At 44.5% G+C, this 25,065-nt stretch overlaps 1 protein-coding gene across 5 annotated transcripts in view; it reads right to left on the reverse strand.

The window, feature by feature from the left end:
- Positions 1-5,274: 5,274 nt before the first annotated feature.
- The window catches only part of LOC119014920 (beta-1,3-galactosyltransferase 1-like), a 94,781-nt gene continuing 74,990 nt past the window's right edge, over positions 5,275-25,065 (reverse strand). For 4 of the 5 annotated variants that reach the window (XM_037090366.1, XM_037090364.1, XM_037090365.1 and 1 more), the window contains one exon: positions 5,275-7,493. In XM_037090366.1, the coding sequence (XP_036946261.1) occupies positions 6,242-7,228 (987 nt within the window). In that variant the 5' untranslated portion in view covers positions 7,229-7,493 and the 3' untranslated portion in view covers positions 5,275-6,241. Of the gene's footprint in view, positions 7,494-11,051; positions 11,259-25,065 lie in introns of those variants that run through there. The other variant, XM_037090368.1, reaches the window with a different exon arrangement.

Below are 25,065 nucleotides of genomic sequence, written 5' to 3' on the forward strand. Positions count from 1 at the left end.
GACACACTGGGAATGATCGCAAGACCGGAGGCCACGCAGACCGTGATTGCCTATAAAGCGCCAAGTGACAAGTACGTCATTTATGCAGCCATGCAAAGGCGAATGCACAAGTGCGGAGCTTATTCCGCCCCGCTGCCATTGATTTGTTTTGCCGAGAAGTAATTTCAAAACAAATTTGAATGTTCACTCTGAGAGGCAGCCGGCGTCCAAAAATCGACTTTCGTTTGATGTATATTTGTCAAATGTTTAAAACGTGGCAGACGGAACGAAGATTTATGGCTTCTGTGCTTCTGATTGGCGAACTGCGTCACGTTTGAGTCTTAGTGAGTTGCAAGGAAATTTCAGATTCGCCGACATGCATCCTCCAGGGCGGGAAAAAAAAAACTGGGGACGTGAAACGCAATGTGAGCATGCTTAACCTCATTGAGAATGAATTTTTAAGATATAACATCTAATATTGATCCCGGTGCTGGATGTGCGACATAATACATCGACTAATGCTATTTGATTTAAGCAGCTATATGAAGACTGGCAGAGTTTTATAATGGTCCTGACTGTGTCTCTGCTCCAGACTTTCAAGAACACTTGAAATCTATCGCGTCGAGCTAATCTGTTAGCATGCTGATGACTGTTATTGCAGTGTTACCAGTGTGTTTGACAGCACTGTTTATTATGTGTTTATTAAAATAATTGGAAGGGACACATTTCAGTAGCTTCCTCACAAGGATTTTGTGTGGCAGGGATCCATAAATGTGGATTTATACTGCGGTAGAAGTTGTGTTTTCATAACGGAGTATTTAGATCTGGATTAATGTGATATTTTGGCAAACAGTTTGCAAGTCTTTAGTTTTAAATTTGTGTCGTTTTCATAAAATTAGTTTTTAAAAAGTTCTTCATTAAAATGCTTAAACATAAGGGGTAAAAAAAAAAAAGAAGACAGGATGATAAACAGTCTTTACTGCGTTTTCCCCTTGACGATATTTATGTACAAAAAGGCGACGCAGCAGCTCTCTCCCCGATGACATTGAGGACCGTCAGTGCCAGCAAACACACCTTGACCACGGTGCACAGGTCACTCACCTGTAACATCGCCTCCTGACCCCCAGTGGTCAACCAGGCCAGCCAGAAAATTGGTAATAAACAATTACAACTGGGAACCTGAGAACAGCTCCGTAGTCAAGGAGGCAAACAAGGCCCGTAACAATCCCACCCACCCACTCCACTCATCATTTCAGCTGGCAGGAGATTCAAGGCCCAGCAAGACAGGAACATTTTGGTACAAGTTATTTCAAAAACTCCCCATGAGCACGGCTGCTGCTGCTGGAAGGGCATTTCATGTCTTTTAGCTGTCTTTTTTTTTTTTTTTTGACTCTCTGTTTTACGCTGTGTTGCCAGAACGCCCAGGGAAAATAACCATTTCATGTAAAAAACTAAGTTTTCTCATCGCACTTTTACTAATTTTCTAAGAGCAGCTGGGTCACTCTCGTCTTTGCTTTGTATCCTCTTCTACAGTTTAAGTAGAGAAGCTAAAGAGGCTACGATAGGTACTGTATATAACTTCAGCTGGAAGGAACCAAGTGCCATCTCCAGAGAGGGGTGGTTACCACGAAGAGTAACAGTGCCTACGTTCTACAGCTGCAATGATTTGTTGATGGAAATAAAATTAGTCATCAACTACTTCTGTCAGTTTGTGTTGTGACAACTATACAGTATGGCCAAATTAACAAAGGCAAGGCAGAGCGGACGAGAAAACACAATGGTGGTGCCTGTTCGGGCCTGTGAGAGCTGACCAATAAGAGCAGACTGACTTTTAAAGAGACAGGCAGAGGGTGAACTGAGGTATTGCAGCGATGGAAATGAGCAGAATATGGAAACTTTGAGTATTTTTTTTTGAGCAAAGAGCCTCTTCAACTTAAATTTTTCCTTTTTAATTTTATTTTCTACATCCTAAATGATGAGTCCTTGGGGTTTGGACTGTTGGTTGGACACAAGAACCGATCAGCCTCATTGGGCTTTCTGAGCAATTTAAATTAACCCTCTTGACACATTAGAAACTAAATGATTAATTGTTAAAGGCAGATTCACCGATGATGCTCACACACGGAACCGTACATCCAACCATCACAGCCGGTAATCAAGCACCGCTTCAGGCCGCGTTCAAAGCCGAGCCCACTCACACATCGAGCGGTTACTGTCATTTCAGGGAGGCTGTGATGCGTCGCGGCGTCACTCTGATGACACTCTTTCCCGGAGGAAGACGGGGATTGTGCGGCGGCTCCCCAGCTGCTCTCAATGAGCCTCTTTCTCTCACCTTGGTGTAACTGCGCCCTGCACAGATGGCAGATTGCTCGGCGCCAATTTATTCCACGGCTATTTTCCTCGTAAACATCCTCCTCCGCGCCTCGAAGGGCGGGTCACGAGGAGGTCATGCTCGCTGAGAGGCTGAGGAGGGCCGAATTTAGGCCAGGAGAACATGCACGGGAAAATGAACGTGTACTCGCGGATTAAAAGAATTCTGCTTTTGCCTGAGATGTTCCTCTGAAGCGGATCGTGCTGCTTTAGAAATTAGCCTCCAGCTTCAGCAGCATCTAACCAGACAACAATGCCAAACCAAGGTCTGCTCCGTGCCCCTAATAGTTTTTTTTTCTTTTTTTTTCCTTCCTACCCAATGCTCCACAGGGCTGCCTTTCCGATGCTTTGTTTTGAAATCGGAGTGTTCCCAATTGTCTAGCACTCCGCCTCGCTCGTTATGAGGTTCATTTACCGCAAGCCCTGGAATAATCACTCGCTTTTCATTTTCCCCAAGCTTTAGCCTTTTAAATGCTCCACCACTGGGCTGTTTGGCCAATTACAAAGCAGCCTTTCTATTACTCAGCATATTCTATCAAATTGCACACGCCATAGGGGGCGATCAGAGGAATGCAGAACACAGCAACGATGAGAAGCAGCGAGTAACAATTATTTCACATGTGCACCACCGGGCAGGCGTACGTTTTATTTATAAGAAAGTAAAGTCATTAAGTGATAACATGCTGTGGCTGTTCGGGGGGGCCCGGGTTCGCTCATGCACAAAAAACCAAACACGGTCTAAACTGATGCGCTGGAATAAAACTGTTTCAATTATATTCTAGTTTGCAAAAGTGTTCTAGAAGCTGATCAAAAAGATGTAGCTGACGCAAAGCCGCCGACTGGGAATAGCTTTATTATGAGGGAATCATAACATTTTTGTTTTTCCTGCCTACAAGCTCCCACAAGATCTTTTTCTTTTTCCCGAGCATAACTGTTTGAGGAGAGAGCCTCGCCACAAGTGCTTCCCACTTTTTTTATGTTTATCTTTGCAAGTACAGAACAGAAGACATTTTTCATTTCCCCGCAGACGAATCCCGCCGGAGTGCTGCTGCTGCTGCTGCTGCTGCTGCTGCTCCCCACGGATGATGATGATGATGGTGACGCCCGGAACAACTGGTTCACAAATCCAAACGCACACACTCGCACACCTGTGGGCATCAAGACGCTACGGCAAACCTAATTACTGTGATGCTGTTTGCAGCGCACACCTAAGGAAATAAACAATCGCTATCAGATTGCTTTGGAGGCATCAAAATGAGAAATGTCTGAGTGTTTGACGGTTTTCATCAAAGCGGGGAAAGATTTCCGAGCGGAATCGCTGTCTGGTCGGGCCGACAGACACGTCAGGGACGGACTACAACGAGAAAATCACTGGTTCATACGCTGGATGAGAGGTGAAAGGTCTTCCATGTATATAGCCTGTGATTCTGGAAATTCAGGGTTGGTTGCTTATTGTCACTCTCTGTGTACAACAGTGATGCAACATCATCTTACAGTTATTAAAGCTGCTTTGACGACCACTAAATGTCCCTGTAGAGGACAAACTTATCTTTATTATTGCCACAGGCTGCATTTCTGCCAAATTTTAATTTGTTTGATATTGTGTTTATAAAGCAGGCCTCTGACTGTCTGTCCTCACCAATCACCCAGACAGTGAAGGCCAGCATCTACTATTCACTGTACTGAAACCTCTCCCCACCATAATTTCTGTCTTGAATTGCTTCAAATATATCCAGGTTTCTTTTTAAAAAACCAAAACCCTCAAAAAAAAAAAAAAAAAAACCCACTCCAAATTGAAAAAGCGTGATCTGAAAGCTCCTCTCCTTCTCCCTCGCTGAGAAATCAGACATGTAATCATGCCATTGTTCATTTCAAATGCGGAACATTGAAAGCAACCTTCAACTCTCTTTCTTCGGGGTAATCTCGTTGTGCTGCTTTAACTCTCGGTGTTTTTCCCTTTGAAAGGGTTTTTAAGCTCCCGTGTCACATAATGGACCATGATTGGCTCTGAAACAAGTTATTGTGTCAAGACGTCCTGCTGGTGTGTTCACCTGTGAAGCCGAGACGTGAGGCGGGAAAGAGAATGTCGAAAAAACTGCACAGCGAAGCTCCGACATCTCAGTGAGTTTAAGCGCCAAGTTGAGCCAAAGCTGGAGCTTCTCTGGAGCGGAGCTGAAGCAACCTGCAGCACCTCCAAACAGGCTACGGCGATTTCTTTTACTGCTTCATGATAAAACAGTTCAAATAACAATGGAGGACTTTTATCATGAAAAAAATGTAGGAAATTAAGTTTATTTACAACTGAATTAGCAAAGCTTTGTTAGCGTCTGAGTGTTTGCAGCTGCTCCTTTGACCACCACTTGAAACGAGCGCTGCATCAGTTAAACAAAGAATTTTGACGCCGACTAAAAATGCAAGAATTAATGAATGAATCTGCTGAATGTACAGGTGCTGCATGAAGCTATGGGGCACGCAGAAAACAAAATAAGCCTCTGCACTGTGTTTCAACATAAAAAAAAAAATCCACCTGCGTCAACGTTTCCTCTTGTTAAGACATTATGACTGAGAACAGCCATTCAGCTGCCAATTATGCAGATGCTACATTTGATTTAATCACAGGCTGCTCGCCACTTACACACACCAGCAACTGCACTGAAAAGAACAGGGCCGCGTTGTTTCCAGGAACAGATTTCGGCGGCACTCAGTGTTTCGACCGTCGCCGGGACCCGCTTCAACCTGAGCGCAGCTGCTGCTGAATGAGCGGCAGCCCTAATGAGGCGCTTTCATTCCTGCCGCTCGTGTTTTTCCAACAGTCACGCCGGAGCACCTCGGAGCGTAATTTAGTTTCTCTGGTGAGATTATGTGCATTAAATTGAGCAGAATAAAAACTCTTACATGGTTTGCTGTAATAAATACAATATCAAGTCTTATAAAAGCGCTTTATTTAATCTCAAGTAAATGAAAAGAAGAAAAGCACTCAAAAATGTAATATTTGTCCGGCTCTTACAGTACATCTGTTCTCCTCCGTGTTCAAGTAATAGAAAATATAATAGTCTGCAGCCTGCTCGCAGCGCTGCACAAATAACTGCACATTACACATTAACAGAAGTAACATTCACTTGGGAATGCAAGCAGCTGATATCTTCACACTCGCCCCGATACTTCATGAAGAAATGTTTTATCATTGCACGATACAAAGACCTGTGGAGCTATTGTAAGAAAATATGCTTCTGAAAAGAAAATAACACGTCCGCTCATTAATACTCTGTACTAAATCTTTCCTGCGATGATGTTCCGGTCTATTTAAATGAGTCATTACACTGTAAACCCACCATGGTCCTCACGATGACGACAGCTGCCGCGGTGCCAGACACTACATCCAACATTAACACCTTGTTCAGAGAGTACAACAACTGAAAATACATGAGGAACATTCATAATTAGAGCTTGTGATCAACCCAAGAGGCGAACGTCTGGGTTCAAAGAAGTGTGTTGGCATTTATGTAATCTGCAGTTGAGTAATTGGGGACAGTTTGTGTCTTGTATAAATGAGCCTCCTAACTTCCTGTCTTGTATTTTCCTATAAAAAGCATAGTGCTGCTGGCGATGACAACCAACAGGCTGAACATTTTGCACATTTTTGGGAAACACTTCTCCAACGTGCCAATTTTGTGAGTCTGAGCTGAGGAGCTCTCATAAACCGGATGCTGAAGACAGAAGAGTCTGCTTTGGCCTTGCACTATCGATACTCCTGGCAAAGCGATCAGTCCTCGATGCTTCGTTGATACGTTCCTTCATCTCGGTGCTACGTGCTGTACAGTATTGGCCACTGATGGCGAAGCAGGCGTCAGGAGGACATTCACTTCCTCTCTGACTCTCTCCGATAGTCCTGCTAACATTTCAGGTGTTTCTTGCTGGTCATGTCGTTCCAGATGCGGTGCATCTCCTCGGGGGAGATCTGGTGCACGGTGACGACCCGGCGGTAGCGACAAAGGCTGTACGCCATCTTCCAGTGGTTGAAGCCGCTGTTCTGGAACGGGTGGATGCCCAGCTTCCGCAGGCACACGCCGACGTACACGTCCTCCAGGTGCAGCAGCCTGGTGTGTAAGGAGGTCTTGTATATGAGCTCGGCCACGTCGGCTGAGAAGATGTATCCGGTGCCGGAGCAGAAGGGCGGGTACTTGCTCTCTGGGTACAGATCCCTGGGCATGTACCACTTGCTGCGCATGTCTCTGATTGGCCCACCGTTGATGACGTAGCCGGTGAAGTACCTCCTCCTGGGCTTGGTGGTGGGCTTCAGGAGGTTGTAGATGAGGTTCTCCATGTTGACAAAGATGTCACTGTCCGTCTTGAGGACATATTGAGCCTTTGCACAAAATGTGGCCACCCAGCGCATGCCCATCAGCGTCTTGAGCGTCAGGTTGTGGTAAGAGTCGATAAAATCCTCCACTACAATGTCATGGAAGATCTGACTCTCCTGCTCCACCATCTGGTTCAGGACAGAGTCGGTGCTGCGGCCCAACAGGAAGAGCGTGACAACACGCACATCTGGAAACGTGCTCTCGTCACCCCATGTCTCTCTGATGGCCTGACGGGCGTCAAATTCCTTGTGGGTGGTGCTGATGAGGATGACGAGGAAGGGAGGCTCCGCCTCGCACTTCTTGTCCTCATTGATGAGGTAGCCAAAGTCGTGCGGGTTGAGCGAGCGCGTGCGGATGTTACTGAAGGTGGAGTTCTTGTTCACCTTGGGTGCTTTGCGTATGGGGATGTTCAGCTGGCCCACGTAGGAAGTGGAGGGGCGGGACACACTCAGGTACCACAGAGCGCTGGCCCAGCAAACCACTGTCAGCAAGTATAAGCAGGAGACCTTAGAAGGCATCGCTGGTCACTTGGCTGTCGTTACCAGTGGCAGCAGCATTGGAAATGTTGAGGCCACGCCTCCATGAGTTGTCTCAGATCTGGCGGCGCAGCTTGAGGCTGCCTCCGCAACGCAGCTGACATTAATTTCAGATAATGGATGCCTCCGCTGCCTACTGTTGGTGTCGTGGTTGAAACGGAGCGCAGCAGAGAGTTCTTATCATGTCTACGGCCTTACTGTGTCCCATCGCAGCTCGCAGGATGCCTTCAGCTCTCTGTGACAGCATCTGAAAAACAGATGAGAAAACAGGCCGTCAGTGGCGACATGAATCAGAACTCCATAATGAAACCGCTGCAGGGAGATAAGCATGTTGACTGGAGGTGTAACTTCTAACATCTTTTATTTTCATGATAAAGCGTGTGACATATTTAACAATACTTTTTATTCCCCCATTCATTACAGCCCATAACATCAGTCCACCGCGCCACTGACAGTTACCCTATCATTCCATCACTGCGTCTGATAAGAGCTCTGTGGTGTGAAGAAAGTGAATATCCCAGCAAACTCTCTCCATTTATTGGGCCTGCTCCGGCTCAGCTCTCACTACTTTCTGTTTGCAAACGCTGTTTATCTCCCTCTTATCCCCCCTGGACCAGACACAGGCCGGCAAACCAGAGCCACTCTGGCAGTCTGAGAGGAAAAGGAGGAGGAGGAGGAGGAGGAGGAGGAGGAGGAGGAGGAGGAGGAGGAGGAGGATCAAGGCAGAGAAGGTGAAAGTGAAACGTTCTCATGGGGAACGATTAATATCCGCTTCCTCTCGTTCTCCCCAGTTGCTCCTTCCCTCCCCATCCTCCCCATACCTCAATGTCAAACTGAACTTGGCATGTGGATTTTACATATTTTACTCTGTAATGAGAAGCTCCTTCGTTAGCTGGATAGGCGCTACTGTGGAACTTCGAGAGCTGTGGTTCTAATTGGACGCACTGACGGACAATCAGGGGAAGAATTTAAGCTCTAAATATGGAGAAAAAAAAATTAACTGTCTGTATTTAAACATCGCTTTGTATTCCGAGGCGTTGATGGATGACGACTCACAGGATTCTTTTGGTGTCCGACAGCCAAACTGAACCTAATCCTTCTTTACAAACAGATCAGACGTAATCTCCTTCTGATGTGGCAGCACGGCTATTCTTCTTCTTCTAGGGAAGTATATTTTTTCCATCATGCATAACTTATCAAAACTGAACAAAAAAAAAAAAAAGAAGTGGTATAGATCCTATTAGAGATACTGAAATGTGCAGAGATGCAGCCTGTGCTCTGTTTTAAAGATAAACCCGGCACTTCTTTTTTATCACACTCCAGATTTTGTCTTGCGGGGCGCGACGCCTCTTTTCATCAGGACTTTTCTGTTATTTCTCACCCCCTCCCTCCTTATTTCTGCTATCTCTCCCCCTCCTCGCCCTCCCTTGCGCTCTGAAGCAGAGTCATCAATCTCATGGTCCAGTAGAATCCATCTAATCATGGCTGCTTTTCCACACCTCCTCCCTCTCAATCACTCTCTCCATCTCTACTTCAGTGGGCGCTTGATCCATCTTTATATGTCTCACTACCTCCCTCGCCGTCTGCCTTCTTTGTCTCACTCTTCTATCCTCCTGGCCTTTTTTTAAATTGTTTTTTTGTCTGCGCGACTCCTTGATTCAAGTTTCCCCACACTCCTTTGTTATATCATCCAGAGCTACCTTTACCTGTGTAATTTTTCCTTCCTGACGGCGCGTATGATTCCTGTCTTTACAGCGCGCCTTGAACTTATTGACATCGTCGATCGCATTCTCCCTCCCTTAAGCCACTCAATCTCCTCCACCTCTCCTCCCTCTCACTCCATCACAACCACTAAATCATCATATTCATCCTCTTTCCTTGACCTGGATCGCTCCTTCGCTCTACAGATCGGCCTGTTTTCACCTCTGTCGGGGCTCTATTGGTTTCATAATCCTCCAAAAAAACCGACTGTCCGCTCACTTTGCGCGAGCACCGACATCCTCATTTGAAAATGCACCTCACGGAAATTCCAGAGATGTGACTTCCCCTTGGAGCAGACTGAAAGACGGCTGTATCGCTTCACGCCGCCGTGTCACTTTGAATTACATTAGCACCCAGTCGATGTCCTCTCCCGCTTCCGACAGAGCATCAGGCGATGAGATCTTAGTTTGTAACTTGTGGTGACGCAGCTCTTGCAGTGGGAAATATTCAGGAGCAACAGTGTTAATTTGTGGTTAGCACCAACTAATTAAGCGTGGCCTGAACAGGCCTCACAGAGTAGTGATTCAACAGTCTGGTGAGAGATTCAAGTACCCGTTTGCTGCAGATGAAAGACCTGAGATTATTATTAGTTGTTATCAAGTTCATCAAAATATATTAAGAAATGATCTAGTCGGCTCCATTTCTGTGTTGTTTCCTGAGTATAATGATTGCAAAATATTAAAACTGAGTTTGAATTTCCTCTCCAAAACCACATAGTACCCTTTATATATCTATACTAACATGATATGATCAATGACAGCAAGTAGTGCCGCACTTTGTGTTTATTTAGGCTGTGTGGTGTCACAAAGAGCTCACACACTCACACAACACAGACGTCTTCCCTGTAAAATTATGAAGTCAGAGCGTTGCTTTCTGTGTTTTAACGAAGAACTGCTCAAGTATGAGGCGCGTGAGTGTTACCACGGTGACCAAAAGGACCACATTTGCATAAACATATATAATATAAGCTTAAGATATCGCACGTGAGGTTGTTTCCTTGATGGCTAATGACTGCGAGGGTTTAACAGTGGTTCAGCTTCTGAATTCATGTTAAAATCACACATCTACTATCAAGTGCTCCGTCCGCTTTGACTCTGTGATCAAACATGAGAACATGACTGGGAAACGAAACAGTCAAAGATATCTCACTGGTCCCATTTGTTTGATGTGGAGTTGCCACAATTTGAGATCAACTACAACGGGTCTATTTCATGTCTGTATTTGATAGAAAAGCTGAAGAGTGACAGGAAACGTGAGGAGAGTGAAGGAGGACGACATGCAGCAAAGGGCCACAGGTCGGACTCTGCTGCAGCGAGGACACAGCCTCCGTATCCGGGTGCACGCTCTACTAAATGACCATATTTTAGTTACTTTCGATGCTGTTCACGCTCATTCCCTGCCCAAGGCAGCTTGAATGCTGTGCCTGAGCCTTAAAACCAACACAATTATGGTAGAATTCAATATTGTGACAGCGAACGTACACAGTCATTTTTTCGTCAATTGTCATACCGGGGTACATCCTGAAACTTCCTGCTGCAACCCTAGTGTGAAATGTCTGCAACAGAGGCTTCAATATCACCATATCATGAGGCACATCTGTGCAACATCTGTCAGGCTTCATCCTACACAGGCTGTTCCATCTGGTAATATTTATTTTTCAATTCCAAGCTATCTGTACCTCTTTGTTATGAGGCTATTTGTTTAAATTCTGGCATGGCTGCACTTTACTAGCAGCTCCTGTCCTCACAATCACCTGGTTCACCGTTCATACTGAAGCGAAAAAAATCACAATCTGGTGTCTAACTTGTTTGTCTGCATCGTTAGCTGCCTGCGATGTTCATGTACGGTCATGTCTAAGAATAGGATTGAAGTGCCACTTCTGCGTTGCCGCTGGATCACAATAATGACCAACCTGCCGGCAAAAGAGCAGCAAATCATGTCAACAGAAGAATAACTGCAAAATACCAAAAACGGGCATTAAGGTGTGAAAAGCAAGAGAGAGCAAAAAAAAAAAAAAAAAGAGCATTATAATTACAGTCATTACCAACAGTCGTTCACAGCTCTTCTTGCTAATGATCTGCTAATCTCAACTGGTTGTCGAGACAGCGCGGTGACAGGAGTCTGAGAGACTAGAAGACAGAAGTGCAGTCAGTCTGCGACACACCGGCATTAAGTGCTAAAGAGTTCTGAACATAACCCCCCACAGGAAGTCAATTTAGCAGCCTCATACTGAGCTCTGCTGCACCGGTTGCTGCTCCATTAGGCCTCACGCTGATCCAAGACAGTATGATCACCTTTGTGTGGAGGAGGAGGAGGAGGAGGAGGAGGAGGAGGAGGCGGCAGCTCTCGAGGCACTTCTGCACATGATCAAACATTCATCCAGTGCTTGAAAGGAGACTGTTTTACCACTCTACACCTCAGTGCTGTCAAGTGCTGAGACAACTCATTGATTAGCTGACAGAAAATCTATTGAAAATTAAACTGTTATGATAAATTGTTCATCACATCGGTCATCTTTCAAGTCAAATGCTAGTAATTGTTTTTTTTTCTTTGCTATATGCCATCTCCCCAGACACAGAGAAACCAGGATTCATTCCTCCAAAGCACCAGGTGCCATCAAAGCGCGAGCATTTGGCCAAAAAGGTTGACTGCGCTCATGACCTGTAGTCGGGTCAACACCCTGGTGAGAAAAGAAGCTTCCCTGAGACGCTCTCTGACAGTTTGTGTGGAAAGAATAGGAGCTGGATGTGGAGGTGTGGTTGAATGCAAGGCCACGTTCTCAGAAAATAACAGCTTATAGTGACATTCATGCAGTCAGCATGGCGCCTGCACACTCCCTGCTGCTGCGCATTTTCCTGTGGCCTTTAAATTGTGACCAGTCCAGAGCACACCTGTGCACTAATCACGCTGTTTAATCAGCCTCCTGATAGGCCACACCTGTCCGCTGTACTTCAGTAGATGTCTTGACATTTTGAAACAATTATAAACAGGAATCAAGGTGCAGATACATTTCTTTCTCCATTTAAATCACAGCACATGCAACAAGAAATTGGAATAATCTAATTTGTAAGAGTGTTTCAAGATGAGTTAATGTGGCATGTTTTTCCAGTCTGACCTGCTGAATATCAGGCACACCGGTGCAACCAGTGAAAATGTTATATTGCACTTGATAGATTCTGTGTGACCACAACAGTTGCACCCTGGAGCCCAGTTTAATCCATAGTACTCCAGAAATGTTACATCCTACAATCCCCACAATGCAGCTTGCCCCCGATTCCTGCCCTGCAAATGCCAATGTCCTCGAAAATGCTTTACTTCTGTTTGTAATGCAGGCTAACCATTAAAAACCTTTAAAAAAAAGTCTCCGACCCCAAGACGAGGCAACACCGATGACATCACTATGACATCATCAGGGTTCCATCAATGAAATACTAATGAACTGCAGCCCTAGTATTGTCTGAAACAGTTTATATTCATTATTCTGTATAAAAAATTTAAAAAAATCAATTCTGTACTTTGCTTCAGAGGCTGGAGTCACAGCGGCGCCTACATTATCACACATTAAAGAAATCAATCACAGATTTTACTATCATACAGTATTCCTGGATGATAGCAACTCTGAATGGATGTGAATCATCTGCTCTGTTGTCTTTACAATCATGTGACCTCTACAAGCCGGAGCTGCAGAAAACGCTGCGAGGCTACAGAGATGTGGGAGTTTCGGTCTCGTTTATTGTTGCACCAGATAATTGATTGCAGTCATTAGAGCAGCAGAGAGTGACCTTGCTCAGGGGAGAGGGTGTGAGGAGGGAGGAGGATGACTGTGCCTGTGTGAGTCAGGGAGGGAAAAAAAAGTCTGCGCAGATGTGGTTTATTACTCTGTAATGTCTGCTGTCTTTGTTGCATTAGAGCTACATGTATGTGTGGAAATGGAGGTAAATAAATCAGGGATGACATCTAACCTTGGCGCTGCCTGCTTCCATATCACAGATTTTTGTAATGACTGGCGGAGGAAAAACAAGACGGCAGGCTGCATCTCTTGCGTTTTTTTTTTTTTTTTTTTCCACGACTGCTGATTTCAGCAAAGCTGTCAAAAGCGCTTTGGAGGTTCTTTACATTGCAGCGTGATGATGGTATTTGAAAGCGAGGCATGACCTGTAAGTATCGTTCAAACAACAGCAACAGCAACAAAAAGAATCAAGTGGATGATGGAGGCAAAAAATAATGCGCGGTGGGAAACTGGTCCCCGGGAACAAATTAGATTCATCAAACACACCTGCCACTTTGACTCTCGGGCGTGTGGTGCAGTGTCTGAGTGGCTGCGTATGCTTTATGATTACAGAGCAAACAGCAGCCTCCGTGAGGGGAGAGGCGCAGACGCTATTTGCCCTCAACCACCGAAACAAAAAATGGACTCGAAGGCCAATGAGAGCTGCCCGTGAATATTTCAAGAATTTTAACTACATTTTTGCTTTTTTTCGTGAGCAGTAACTTTAAAATTATATAAAAACACTCGTCTGATGCTGACACGCGCCGTCCGAAAGCCCATAACTCAACACCTTATCTGGAGCTCCTGCTGTTGCGTGTGTGATAAGCTCAACAGGAGGTTTATAATTGTCAGCTGCAAAAAGAGGAAAAAAAAAAAAAAAAACGCAAACTGTCTTCTGTCCGATGTTTGATCCTCTTTTCCTCCAATCTTCTGCCAACTCTAAAACCCATTATGTCGCCTTCTAAACATTCAAAAGAGGAATTAATGCGTGAGGAATTTAACGGCAATGGCCAAATTGGTTCGTATCCCACCTAATATGACAGAAGCACAATTAAAATGTCAGGGCTGGAAGGCTCCCAGTGTGGTGCTCGCTCTGCTTTTGTTTCCTGGATAATAAAGGACTCGATGATTGTTGTGCAGCGGCACAGCCGGCCGTATAGTCAGTATTACAGGCCACAGGCTGGACACTGTGGGCTTAGTGCAAAGCCTCTGAATGCAAAGCAGCTTAGGAGTGACAGAGGAAATGGGATATCAATAGCGGCCAACAGATTTGGCCGCTGCACAGAAGCCTGATGCTCCATCCACACTTCAGAGCAGACTTGAGCCCAGGCGGGGCTGGGGCCTGTCGGTCTGCGGCCAAGCAAATTCTCAGCGTTTGTTTTGTTTTAATGCTCGCCTCAAAGGACTTCAGAATGATTGCTGAAAGTTAAAACTTGTTTAAAGTCAACTTGAGAACTTATCGAGCAATTCTTCAATCTTCTGGCGAGCTGAGACTCTATGACCTATTTGGTGCTTCACGCAGGTTAAAAGCAAGCTGAGAGTTATAAGCAAAGGCTACTGTGCTGTGCTGTGCTGGTGGATGAGTAAGCAGGAGAAAGAGGCACGGGGCTTTGCTGCAGCTGCATTTTGTCTAGAAAAATGAGTAACCAGATGAGCACAGGTGCATTCGGTTTGTTCTGCGGTGTCAGGGAGGGCATTGCTGAGGGGATCCACGGAGCTCCGGCACCCCCACGCCGGCCAGGCCTGTGTTCTGAATGCTAAGCGCCCTCATAAATTGAAAATGACAACTTGATTCATGCAAGTAATACATTTCACTGTCCGACTGGGTGACATTGTCGTTATATAATATTCAAGCTGGGCGCTGCGTCGAGGTGAGTGGGGACGACGCTCCGGGAAGACATTACGTGATAAGAGCCGGCGAGGACAATACACGACAAACAAGGAGACTGGGGAGGGTTAAGGTGCTGTTATGTGCCAGTAAGGTGGAAATAACCTTCATAGATGTGGCTGTAGAAGTCAAGAGTTTTACAGTATTGATGAAATGTATCAGCTCGAGTCACCAGAGAGCACAGGAGCCCGTGGCAAGGAACTGCTCGCTTTTTTAAACTTTTACATTATCCAGGGCGCAGTTTTGCTGAGCACACACTCTCAGCGCCTCGACAGTGGCCAGCCTCACAGTTGTACACTCACACCTAAGAGCTGCTCGGCTGCTCGGTACAAGAACCGCTTTTTTTCCCCCCACTGTCAAGCCTCTGCAGTGGAACAGTTCTGTCACACCAGCCTTGCTTAAGAGAATAGTGACAATGTTCTGTTGCAAGAGGCTAGCACTCTGTAAACCCTCTGCTGTCACACCTTTCTGACTTTTCCCAAGGTAAGGAAATATGAAGAGGGGCTGCACTGAGTGGGTGGATCCATCTGTGACTTCACATAACAGTCAGTCAAATGTACCCGTCACTATATTGTGAATAATGATATTCAAACACAAATCTCAAAGGATTTAGCCTTTGTTATTGTACCAAAACTGCTGTTATTAAGGCCCTCAATGTTGTTCAAATGAACAGTTTCTATTCTGGTATTAATATTATCACCCCTGTCTCTTTAAGGATATTTGTAAAGCCCAATGAATTTTCACTGTGTGTGAAATTTGCTATATAAATATTAAAGGTTCAATGCACTACAAAGCATACAACAGATGCCAAAACATGTGGCATCTTTACAATCAAAGCAACTGGCAGGAAACCAACACAATTAATCCTTCACAACTTAATGTGCAAAGTCATCACAAGGGTCTCACGATCAAATGTAATGGTCTGTTTGTTTTCATTAAATGGACCATCTCCACCTGTGTTTACACACCCTTTCAAACACGAACTAACTCAAACTAAGATCTAACTCAAGTCTTCAGTAGGAAAGGGTACACGCATCAATTATTCTGATATTACAGAACCGCATTATTAGAACCAGATCATCAAATAGTTCTGAGATCGTGTAGCATCTTTGCTTTAAATGCTCATCTCTTCTCCCAGCTCTGACAGAAACATGACACGGGGTGGACACGCTAATCTTCGCCCCCTAACCCAGCAAGATTTTATGATGCACGTTTAGGTCAACGATGTTGGGTCGCCCTGCATTTTCAATTTGTCGTTGTCTAGAATGGAATTAGAATTACTTTATTGATCCCAGACTGTTTGACAAAACCGTCATGTTCTCTTGGGGCTGCTGTTCACAGCAAGTCATTTTCCAAATGCAATAAAGCACCATCCATCAGCCCCACTGGACTGGATCAACACAAATCAACTAGAACGGACATGAAATGGTATTAACAGGATAATGAAGTTTAAAGCTGAAAATGCAGCGTCACAACTTAGCTGCTTAAATTGGTGGATGGTCTAATACCGCAGAGACAAGAGCTCACACACTACTGTTCAGTGTTAATACTCACTTCTATGTGTTGAGTCTTGCTTTTCTGTACTCGACAGTGGGATTTAATTTCTTCATCTCAATCCACCTTTGTGATTTAAGGTGATAAGTTCATTGTCAATCTCACAATCCCTCCTTGTAAAGATTTTACGCTCAGTCAGATAATCTGTAAATCAGCCGTCTCAACACTCGAGTCCCACAGATGCAAAGGAAACCTTTGTGTTGGGCTGAAAAACAAACCTGAGAGGGCGATCGATACAGCGGCAGCCTGCAGCGGACGTGTAGCGCCGGCTCCTCACCCACTTTCTCTTCAGTCTACTGTTTTCATTCAAGCACTTTTCCCCTCATCTTGCCCTTTTGTGTTCAGTCCCTTCACTCGAGCATTGACCTTAAACCCATGAAAGTGTCTACAAGCACCTCATCACTAAAAGCAGTACTAGCGGTCTCTGATGAGCTTGTAAATTCTCTGCTATTGATCGGGCCTCACAGGGTGGTTCTCTAATGCTATTTCCTTTTTGTTACAACCGTCAGCGAGGCAATGAATCAGACTTTCATAATATTGTGAGCATAATACCCCGAGGACAACGACCTCCATCAACGGCAGCACATCTAAACAAGCAAAGTAAAGAGGAGGTAATAATAAGTGAGCTACAGACACCTGAATTCAAAGAAAGCTGAAAATATTCAAATCTCCACCAACATTATCATTCTGAGTGATCGCATTTCTCCCACCATGCTCCCCTCTCCATATGGCAGCGGTTACTATGGGGACAAAAACGCCCCAATCCACCAGACACTTGGCGATGTGAATTGCATGCATATAGCGTTATTCATATTAAGTGTCTCTCTCCAAAAGTGAGGCAACCAGCAATCGAAAAAAGTGGCACTTCACATCACGACGGACAGGGCGAAAATTTAGATAAGTGATGTTCTGGTCTCCACACAAATGGGTACTCTCAGCACTTAGTTGATAAAATTAGATCGCTTTAAAGTACACTGTCCTCTCTTGTTTGAGGATAATGAATCATGATTTGGGTTTTTTTTTCTCTCCCCCTGTAATGAGCCAGAATTGCAGTGTAGTGTTTTGGTTTTGTGAACAAATTCCAAATCATACCCTCCCTTAGAGGTGTCTAGCCATTCAGTTTTTTCTACGGAAACATTTTTCTTAAACATGATTAAGAATTCACCACCAAAAAACAGCCACGCTAACTAATTTGTCCAATCAGTACAGCCCTCTAGTTTTCTGTAGTGGAGAGGTCCATCATCTTCCTTAAGGCCTCTTGACCTTTAGCCACTGCCAGAAGTCCCAGGATGGAATTTTTCAGATGAAGGAGCTCCTCTCATCGGAGAAGGCATTCACTTTTTGTGCGTTCATCTACAGACTCACAAACACAAAACACTCACTCTAGAAGTAAAAACATATCTGCAGGTCTTCAAACACTATAGGCGCACACGTCTCCCTTGACTTCATGATGTGACGCCCCGTTGGCACCTGAGCACCCTGTTCCTAGCAGATCACAGTGAGGCTCTGCAGCATTAAACAGCCATATGCTCACCAGAGGGACTGATGCACTACAGGCATCAATTAGCAACACACACACAAATTCTACCAACACAATTTTCAGTGGAAAACCTCCCAAGTCAAGCTCTAATACAAGACAGCTAATTAACTCATGCACTTCTGAACAGATGAATGCATTTCAAAGCGCAGACACATTATTCACATTAACTAATTAACTTATGAAAACACCTGGAGGGAGCTGACGGACCAGCACCACTCCAAACATATGTGCACTGCTCCACCCTGCTTCACCCTGCTGCCGAGCTCCAGCCTCTATCGAGGGGGGCGAGGAGTTTATCGGGAACCCCATCTCAGTGCTGGCAGACGGCTGGAGCGTGGAACAGGCTGAACACATCCCATTATATTGCAGGGCGCAGACAACTGCACCTGTCGAGATAACGCGGGGCGATGCTGGGGGGAGAACGCACATGATGCAGAGGCAGACACACTGCGGGCGGACACACTCTTAGCTTTTTTTTTTATTTTTTATCTCACATGCTCACGGGCAGATGTCCTCCGCTGTCTCTCCAGGTTTAAAAATGTACGGCCGATGCGCACACACAGGTGCTCACACACACACACACTCACTCACACACACACACACCTTCTTAGTGTCTTTGCTCGGAGCTTTTAGTTGCTACGTGAACCTGAGAGCTGAGAGGATGCCAGATGAAGGGTCCTGTGGTAATTACCTTGTCTCCTAGCCTGTCCACGCACACACAGTGGAACACAAACTTCCACACACGTACACACACAGACACACACACACACACCTCTGCCACTGCCGCTGCTGATGGCAGCACAGGCCGAGGACATGCAGCTTCAGCACTCCTTCCGGTAAATAACACTCCTACTGAGGGGCACCACACGCACACACACACACACACACACACACACACACACACACACACACACACACACACACACACACACACACACACACACACACACACAGCTAGAGTGCAGTATCTCCTGATCTTCTTCACTGTGTCAGGTATGACACAGGTTTTAAAGTTCTTTTATATGTAAACATTAATTTATATGAGTGTGTTGAGTGTGGAAACATGGACTCAACTGATTTAATTGCAGTGCCAATCAAAACTGACACCATACAGAACTCATCCCATGTGGAAACACAACTAAAATCACGAAAAATTAGCCGAATTCTTCACACCATTAAGCACAACAGACGATAGCAAATGTGACAACCCTCCACTGTTCTATATCTGGTTATGATTCATATTGTTGGAATTTGATTACATTCTATCAAATCTGAATCCTTGTCAAATCCCATCCGGCATCTTAATTATGTTCAGTTTCTCAGCATTTAAATAGCTCAAGTTATAAACAGCCAAAGCTGAGATCTGTAATCAGCATTATTTGTGTGATAAGAAAGGTTTTTCACTGCAGCCTGATGAATGTTGACAACCTGCAGACACGTTTAAGCAGCAGCTGTAGACCTGATTTCTTTCTCCATTTTTTTTTTTTTTTTTTAAATTTTTTTTCTGGTAACCTTGATGAGCTTAAGATATCTGTGAAACTTTAACTTCAGTTCTGACGATGACAAGACACAGCTCACAAAAGAGCTACAGCAATAAGTCAATTCATTTCTATGTTTAGCTTCTCATCTATGAGGATATAAAAAACTCAACGTATATGCCAGCACTGACACATCCGCAGTGAGCCAATAATATCAGCCAGGCGATATGTTGGTCGGATCTTATTGTGATGTTCAGTGCCAGTGCATTCTATTACCTTCCGTTCTGTTACTCTTTGCTTATTTTTTTAGTTATATGTGATCTTTTGTTAAGACCTGATAGACCTGTTGCTTTGTAATGATGTTATGGTGGTGAACGTACTCCTCACATCTCCAGAAAATCATGCTGAAGTCTTATATATCTCATGACAGACTTGTTAGGTGCATGTGAGTCTTAATATCTTCTTGTATTTATCTTTTGGCAGACATAAATTGTAGCTGAAAAAGCTTTTGGAGTCAGTGCTGCACATTATCTAGCTCATATAACTGCTCACCTCTCCTTACACATAAAAAACAGTGTGAATACAGCCAGGCTTGATGTGATTTTCACCTTTGATGGTGTCAGTGACATATGTTGTGTGAGTCAATGAAAACTAAATGATATTACTTTTTTTTCTCCACAAAATTTACTGCGATTTTCCTGTCGTGCTGGTATCTGTTATTACCCTTGACACGCTTGTTAAAATGTATGAATCTAAATGTCTTTTAGATTTGGCAGGCATAAATAGTAGCTGAAAGGTGGGTTATTATATTTTCATTAGAGAATCACTTCTCTTGTTTTCAATCAGTTTCTGCTGCTTTAATATAATTTATGTTCCTTATTTAAATGTTTGGCTCATAAATCCTTGGCAACCGGTTGACTACACAGCAAACCCTGCTGGTATTTAAATATAATATATTTACATTGAAATAGTACTTTTGCATAAATGGGAGCTCCTTGCAAATTACAGCCTGTGGACCTCAAAGGAGGCGGATGAAACATTAATGGACAATGCTCCTCTCTCCACACAGTGGCACACACATGCACCTAGTCCAGTATCCTGCAGAAATCACAGCAGGCACTTCAGACCTCATGATGGTTGTGTTTGTGCGCGTGTGTGTGTGCGGATGGCGTGATAACCCGCGGTGTGGCTGCCCCACAGTTGCCTCGGGGCCCTCAGAGGTGAGGCGGCTATCTCCAGCCAGCATGAGGTCCGGTCAGAAGCCATGCTGCTCAGTATGCCCTCGGTAAATAAATGATTCCCACCTGTCAGACCCACTAAGCTTCAGCTTCACAGAGGTGAGGCGCAGCAGAGGGCATGTCTTTGAGTCAATTTTTCTATTTATGTGCCATATATACGTGTGTGCACGTGTGCGTGTGAGGACAGTGTGTAGCAGGGTTTGCCTTCGACCTAAACCCTGACGGAAAAAATACACACTCTAGTTTTCATTGTTCTGTCAGCCTGTCAGATGCAGTTTAGCTTAAAAACACACACATACCCTATCAGCATACACACACGTCCACACGCACACACCACACACAAACAGAGCAGAATGCAATTCCATGAACTTTTTACCTCTGGCAAACACATCAGTATAAGGATGAGGAGTATTCAAAGGAGTGGTATCAACCTTAAACTTTGCTTTGTTTGTGTCGGAGCAGCTCCAAGGACACACTATGAGATCAGATGGAGTGTGTGTGCGTATGTGTGTGGGTAAGTGTGCGGAGTGAGTCAAGGAATGAGGTGGGGAAACACTAGAGTGTAGGCGAGACATGGGCAAGCTGCATATGTTTCTTTATGTGCATTTTTTTTGCAATATGTTAGAGCTGCTTACTTAGCTGTGATGCCACCCTGCAGATATGATGCCACCCTGCAGATATGGTGCCACCCTGCAGATATGATGCCACCCTGCAGATATGGTGCCACCCTGCAGATATGGTGCCACGCTGTAGCTATGATGCCGTGCTACAATTACAATGCCACATTGCTGCTATGATGCCACGCTGCAGCTATGGTGCCATGCTGCAGATAGGGTGCCACACTGAAGCTAAGATGCTGTGCTGCAGATATTATACCATGCTGCAGCTATCGTGCCAAACTGCAACTATGATGTCATGCTGCAGCTAGGATGCCACACTGAAGCTTAGATAGCATGCTGCAGCTACAATTCCACGCTGCACCCTGTGACGGTGTTACCACGGTGACTGCATCGCAGAAAGTGGAAGTTCAAATGTGCCTTTTGTGACAGAATGGAAACTGGGAGAATAAATGATATTCATCTCCTCCAGCAGCAGGGAGATGAATATTTAAATCTTCCGAGGACTGGACAAGGTTAACTGGTGTGGATACTAGCCGACTGTACCTCCAGCTGAATGTCTGCATCTCTGAGCGCCACATTAATGAGAGCTATTTAAACATCTTCACCTCCGGGCCGAGCGCTGACAGAGGAGCTATTGTTACAGCGAGGAAGGGAAAGAAAGATAAAGAGAGAAGAGGAGGGAGGAGAGTGAAGAGGTGAATGGGAGACATGGGGCAGAGTAATGCTCCAACCCCAAACCTCATAAGTATAATTCTAACTGTCCCAGTGCACTGAATGACCATAATATATCTGCAGAGGGTTTAATAGGGTTGTTGATCAATACCAGTGACTCAACGATTATCCTGCCAAGTGCTGAGGCTTCAAGTTTCAAACCTTGTAAATAAAACACCCATTAGATGACTTAACACCCCTTTAAAGTGTTTCTCTAATTAGGATTAAGGAGACATGCAGTGAAGAGGTTTAAAGTGAGGCTTTGGGGGAAAGTGAATCTAGGAAGTTAGAGGCAAGCTGCAGAGGGATGATTGGGGTGGAGAGGCGGAATGAGTCTTACATTTGATTTGATAAAAAAGCACGACCCTCCCTGGCAATAACTCTGAATTATAGATCAGTGGCACACATAATGAAAGGGTTTTTAACAAATCCAGCTGCTTCATAATGTTAAATGAACGGTCATCACTGCCAGGTAATGAATAAAGAGGTTTCATTTTGATGGCATCATCTGGTATGCAACTGGCCATTAGATTACACGAATCCAATTAAAAACAGACTCAGTGGGTATCACACAGATACAAAACCTTGGTGTTAACACAGGACAAATATCTGCCTACTAAATAAAAGTGCTACATTTGGATATTCAGGACACATTTCAATTGTTTAGGCTTGAACTACACATACGAAGAATCACAGAAATAATGATGTAGCTACTGTTACTATTGAGAGTCAGATGAAAGTCTATATCCTTCTTAATTTCAAATGTTCAACTATATATATATATATAAGACACCCCACTAACCTTCAGCAAAAAAAAAAAAATGTCACACAGCCCTTAACAGAAATGTGTGCGTGTCTTTCCGTTAGAGTGTGTCAGTGATGACAGGAAGTGATCCGGCAGCCATCTCACTGCTTATGACGGCTGTCAGATGGGAGATCCATCTCTGTGATTAGCTGCTGGACCAGCTTTCTTTCCTCTGGGACCGATCGATTTGAGCTGGCTGCTGAGATGACGCCTTCCCTCCCGCCCGTCAGAGATGACTGCGCATATGTGTCAGTGTATATAAGTGTGCGTGGTGATATACAGTAGGTTCAATTATATTCTGTCCTTCCCAAAATATAAGCTCAGACTGCACTTTAGGTATTAAGATGTACTAAAATCAAAGCACATTTGAGAATCAATTAACAAGAAATCCTTCCCTGACGGAGCCTTCGGTGCATACAAAATGCAGAAAATGAAAAAAGCCTGATTCCCCTGACACCTTCCTCTCATCTTCCTGCCTGTCCTTGACCAACTACAAAATGGCCTCCATCAAAGCAGGATCATTCAGCTTCTTCAAGAAGTGGCTGGGGTTCAGTCTAAAAAGATAAATAAAAAAATATACACCCAGTTGACGTGGCTTCACTGGAGGGGCATCCTGAGATGAAACCACAGTTACTTCTCACAGCATCTCTGATTAGACCTTATCTCTCTTTCTGTAGTCTGTTCAGCACAGCTAATGTCTAATCCTTTCTGATCAATAGGAGAGCACTGCTGGAAACATTACTTTCACTGATTTTACATAAAATCCCAAAAAGAGATAATCAACAACTCATCTCTCCGTTTCTTTATCTGATGTGACTCAGACTCAGCCCTGACACTCTGTGGGGGGGCTCTGAGCTTCTGGTGAGAAACACCAACACCTCTTTTCAAACTGAGAGAGTCCCTGCAGCGGCGGCCATCTTGGCCTCGACAGGAGTCAGATATGAAGATTTACTCGTGAGCCAAAACAGGCATGATAAGCCTCTAGCTTCAATCCTGTGATACTGTGCATCAAGAGAAAAATGCCAAGCATCATCGACCCTTTGATGGCCGTCTCTACTGTTTGGTAGCACACATGTCGTATAGGTGCAGCTGTGGGTGGCTTGGGAGGCATTTTATTCTGTTTCTTGTTTTGTATTGTCTGTGTATTAGTGTGTGCTTGAGTACTTTATTTGTAAAGGAAATACTCAGTGTTCTTGTGGCTGTAAGAAAAGAGGATCTCACGGTGGCATTACACCGACTAACAGATGACCAAATTTGCCGCTGTGACGATGCTCAAATTTCTAACTCTGATATTCTCAGTTTTTTTCTTGTTCGTGCCCACAGGGAACCAAGAAGTGCAAAACCCCCCCCGCCCCCATTTTTGTAGCGCGTTTTTCACAGTTGGACCAAAGCCAATTGCAGTGAACACATTCTGTCTAACAAAGACAAACCTCTCTGGATCCCACTGCCAGTTCTATCAAACCACTCTGTTTCCCAGCATCCCTGAGTCCTACATCTGTGTCGCTGTCGGGGTCAGCGTGCTTTTCCCTGTGGCACCTTTATCTTGCTCCGATAAACCAATGATGAAGGCAGGTGAGGACAAAGACTGTCCTCGCTGCACTGACAATCACACTTCCATTTCAATGAAGCTTCTCTTTCAAATTTTTTCTCAACACATTTTCTGCAATTCAACAGAGTTTTTAGTAAAACAGTTACCCTGACAACATACTCTTCACCCACTTGACAGTGTGAATAAGAATAGTTTAGTGTGTACTCGGAGAAGAAAGTGTCAGTGGTGAAAGTGAACATGCTGTCACCTTTTCACTCATTCTTAAGTATAGCTTTATGTCTGTTCAGGTCAGGAGGCGGGGGGCAGGAGAAGATTGTGTGCAGCAGCTGAATTGGCTGCAATGCTTCCCTCCCGAAAAAAACTCTCCGCCTGCTCACAGCGTAAACACAGTTGTTCACTGACCCCCCTCTCTTGCCGCAAATTCATTTTTCTGTCTCCGTCCTTGAAAGGAGGATGTCTGAGAGCTGTCAGGATCAGAACTTCAGGGTTGCGTAACAGCAGCGAATGTTGAAACTCGGCAGGTCCGCCTCAATGAGGTACTTTGTCTGATTGATTTTTTCTGCTCTGTTTTTGATGGAATAAACGGCCGGAAAAGTGCAAAAAGCAAGAAGTTAGACAAGTCAATGCTTGGTCTGAATATGTAGTGGGACTCACAAAAATACGAAAACTGTCCAAAAACAAGTCTTGTGATGCAATAATATGATTTAAGTATAAACACAGTTATGAAATCAAGAAGTAAGAGGCGGACTCTCAATGAATACATAATGAAAACAGGTCGATGTTTCCATCTTTTGGGGCTTGAGTGATATTAAATGATAACACAAGTGTTTTTTCACATTGTGTTTGATAAATCCAACAAGCTTACAAGAGATCTGCACTGGTTTATGTCAGTTATTCAATTTTAGA

The sequence above is a fragment of the Acanthopagrus latus genome, chromosome 24 (genome assembly GCF_904848185.1).
Source record: "Acanthopagrus latus isolate v.2019 chromosome 24, fAcaLat1.1, whole genome shotgun sequence".
NCBI lineage: Eukaryota > Metazoa > Chordata > Actinopteri > Spariformes > Sparidae > Acanthopagrus > Acanthopagrus latus.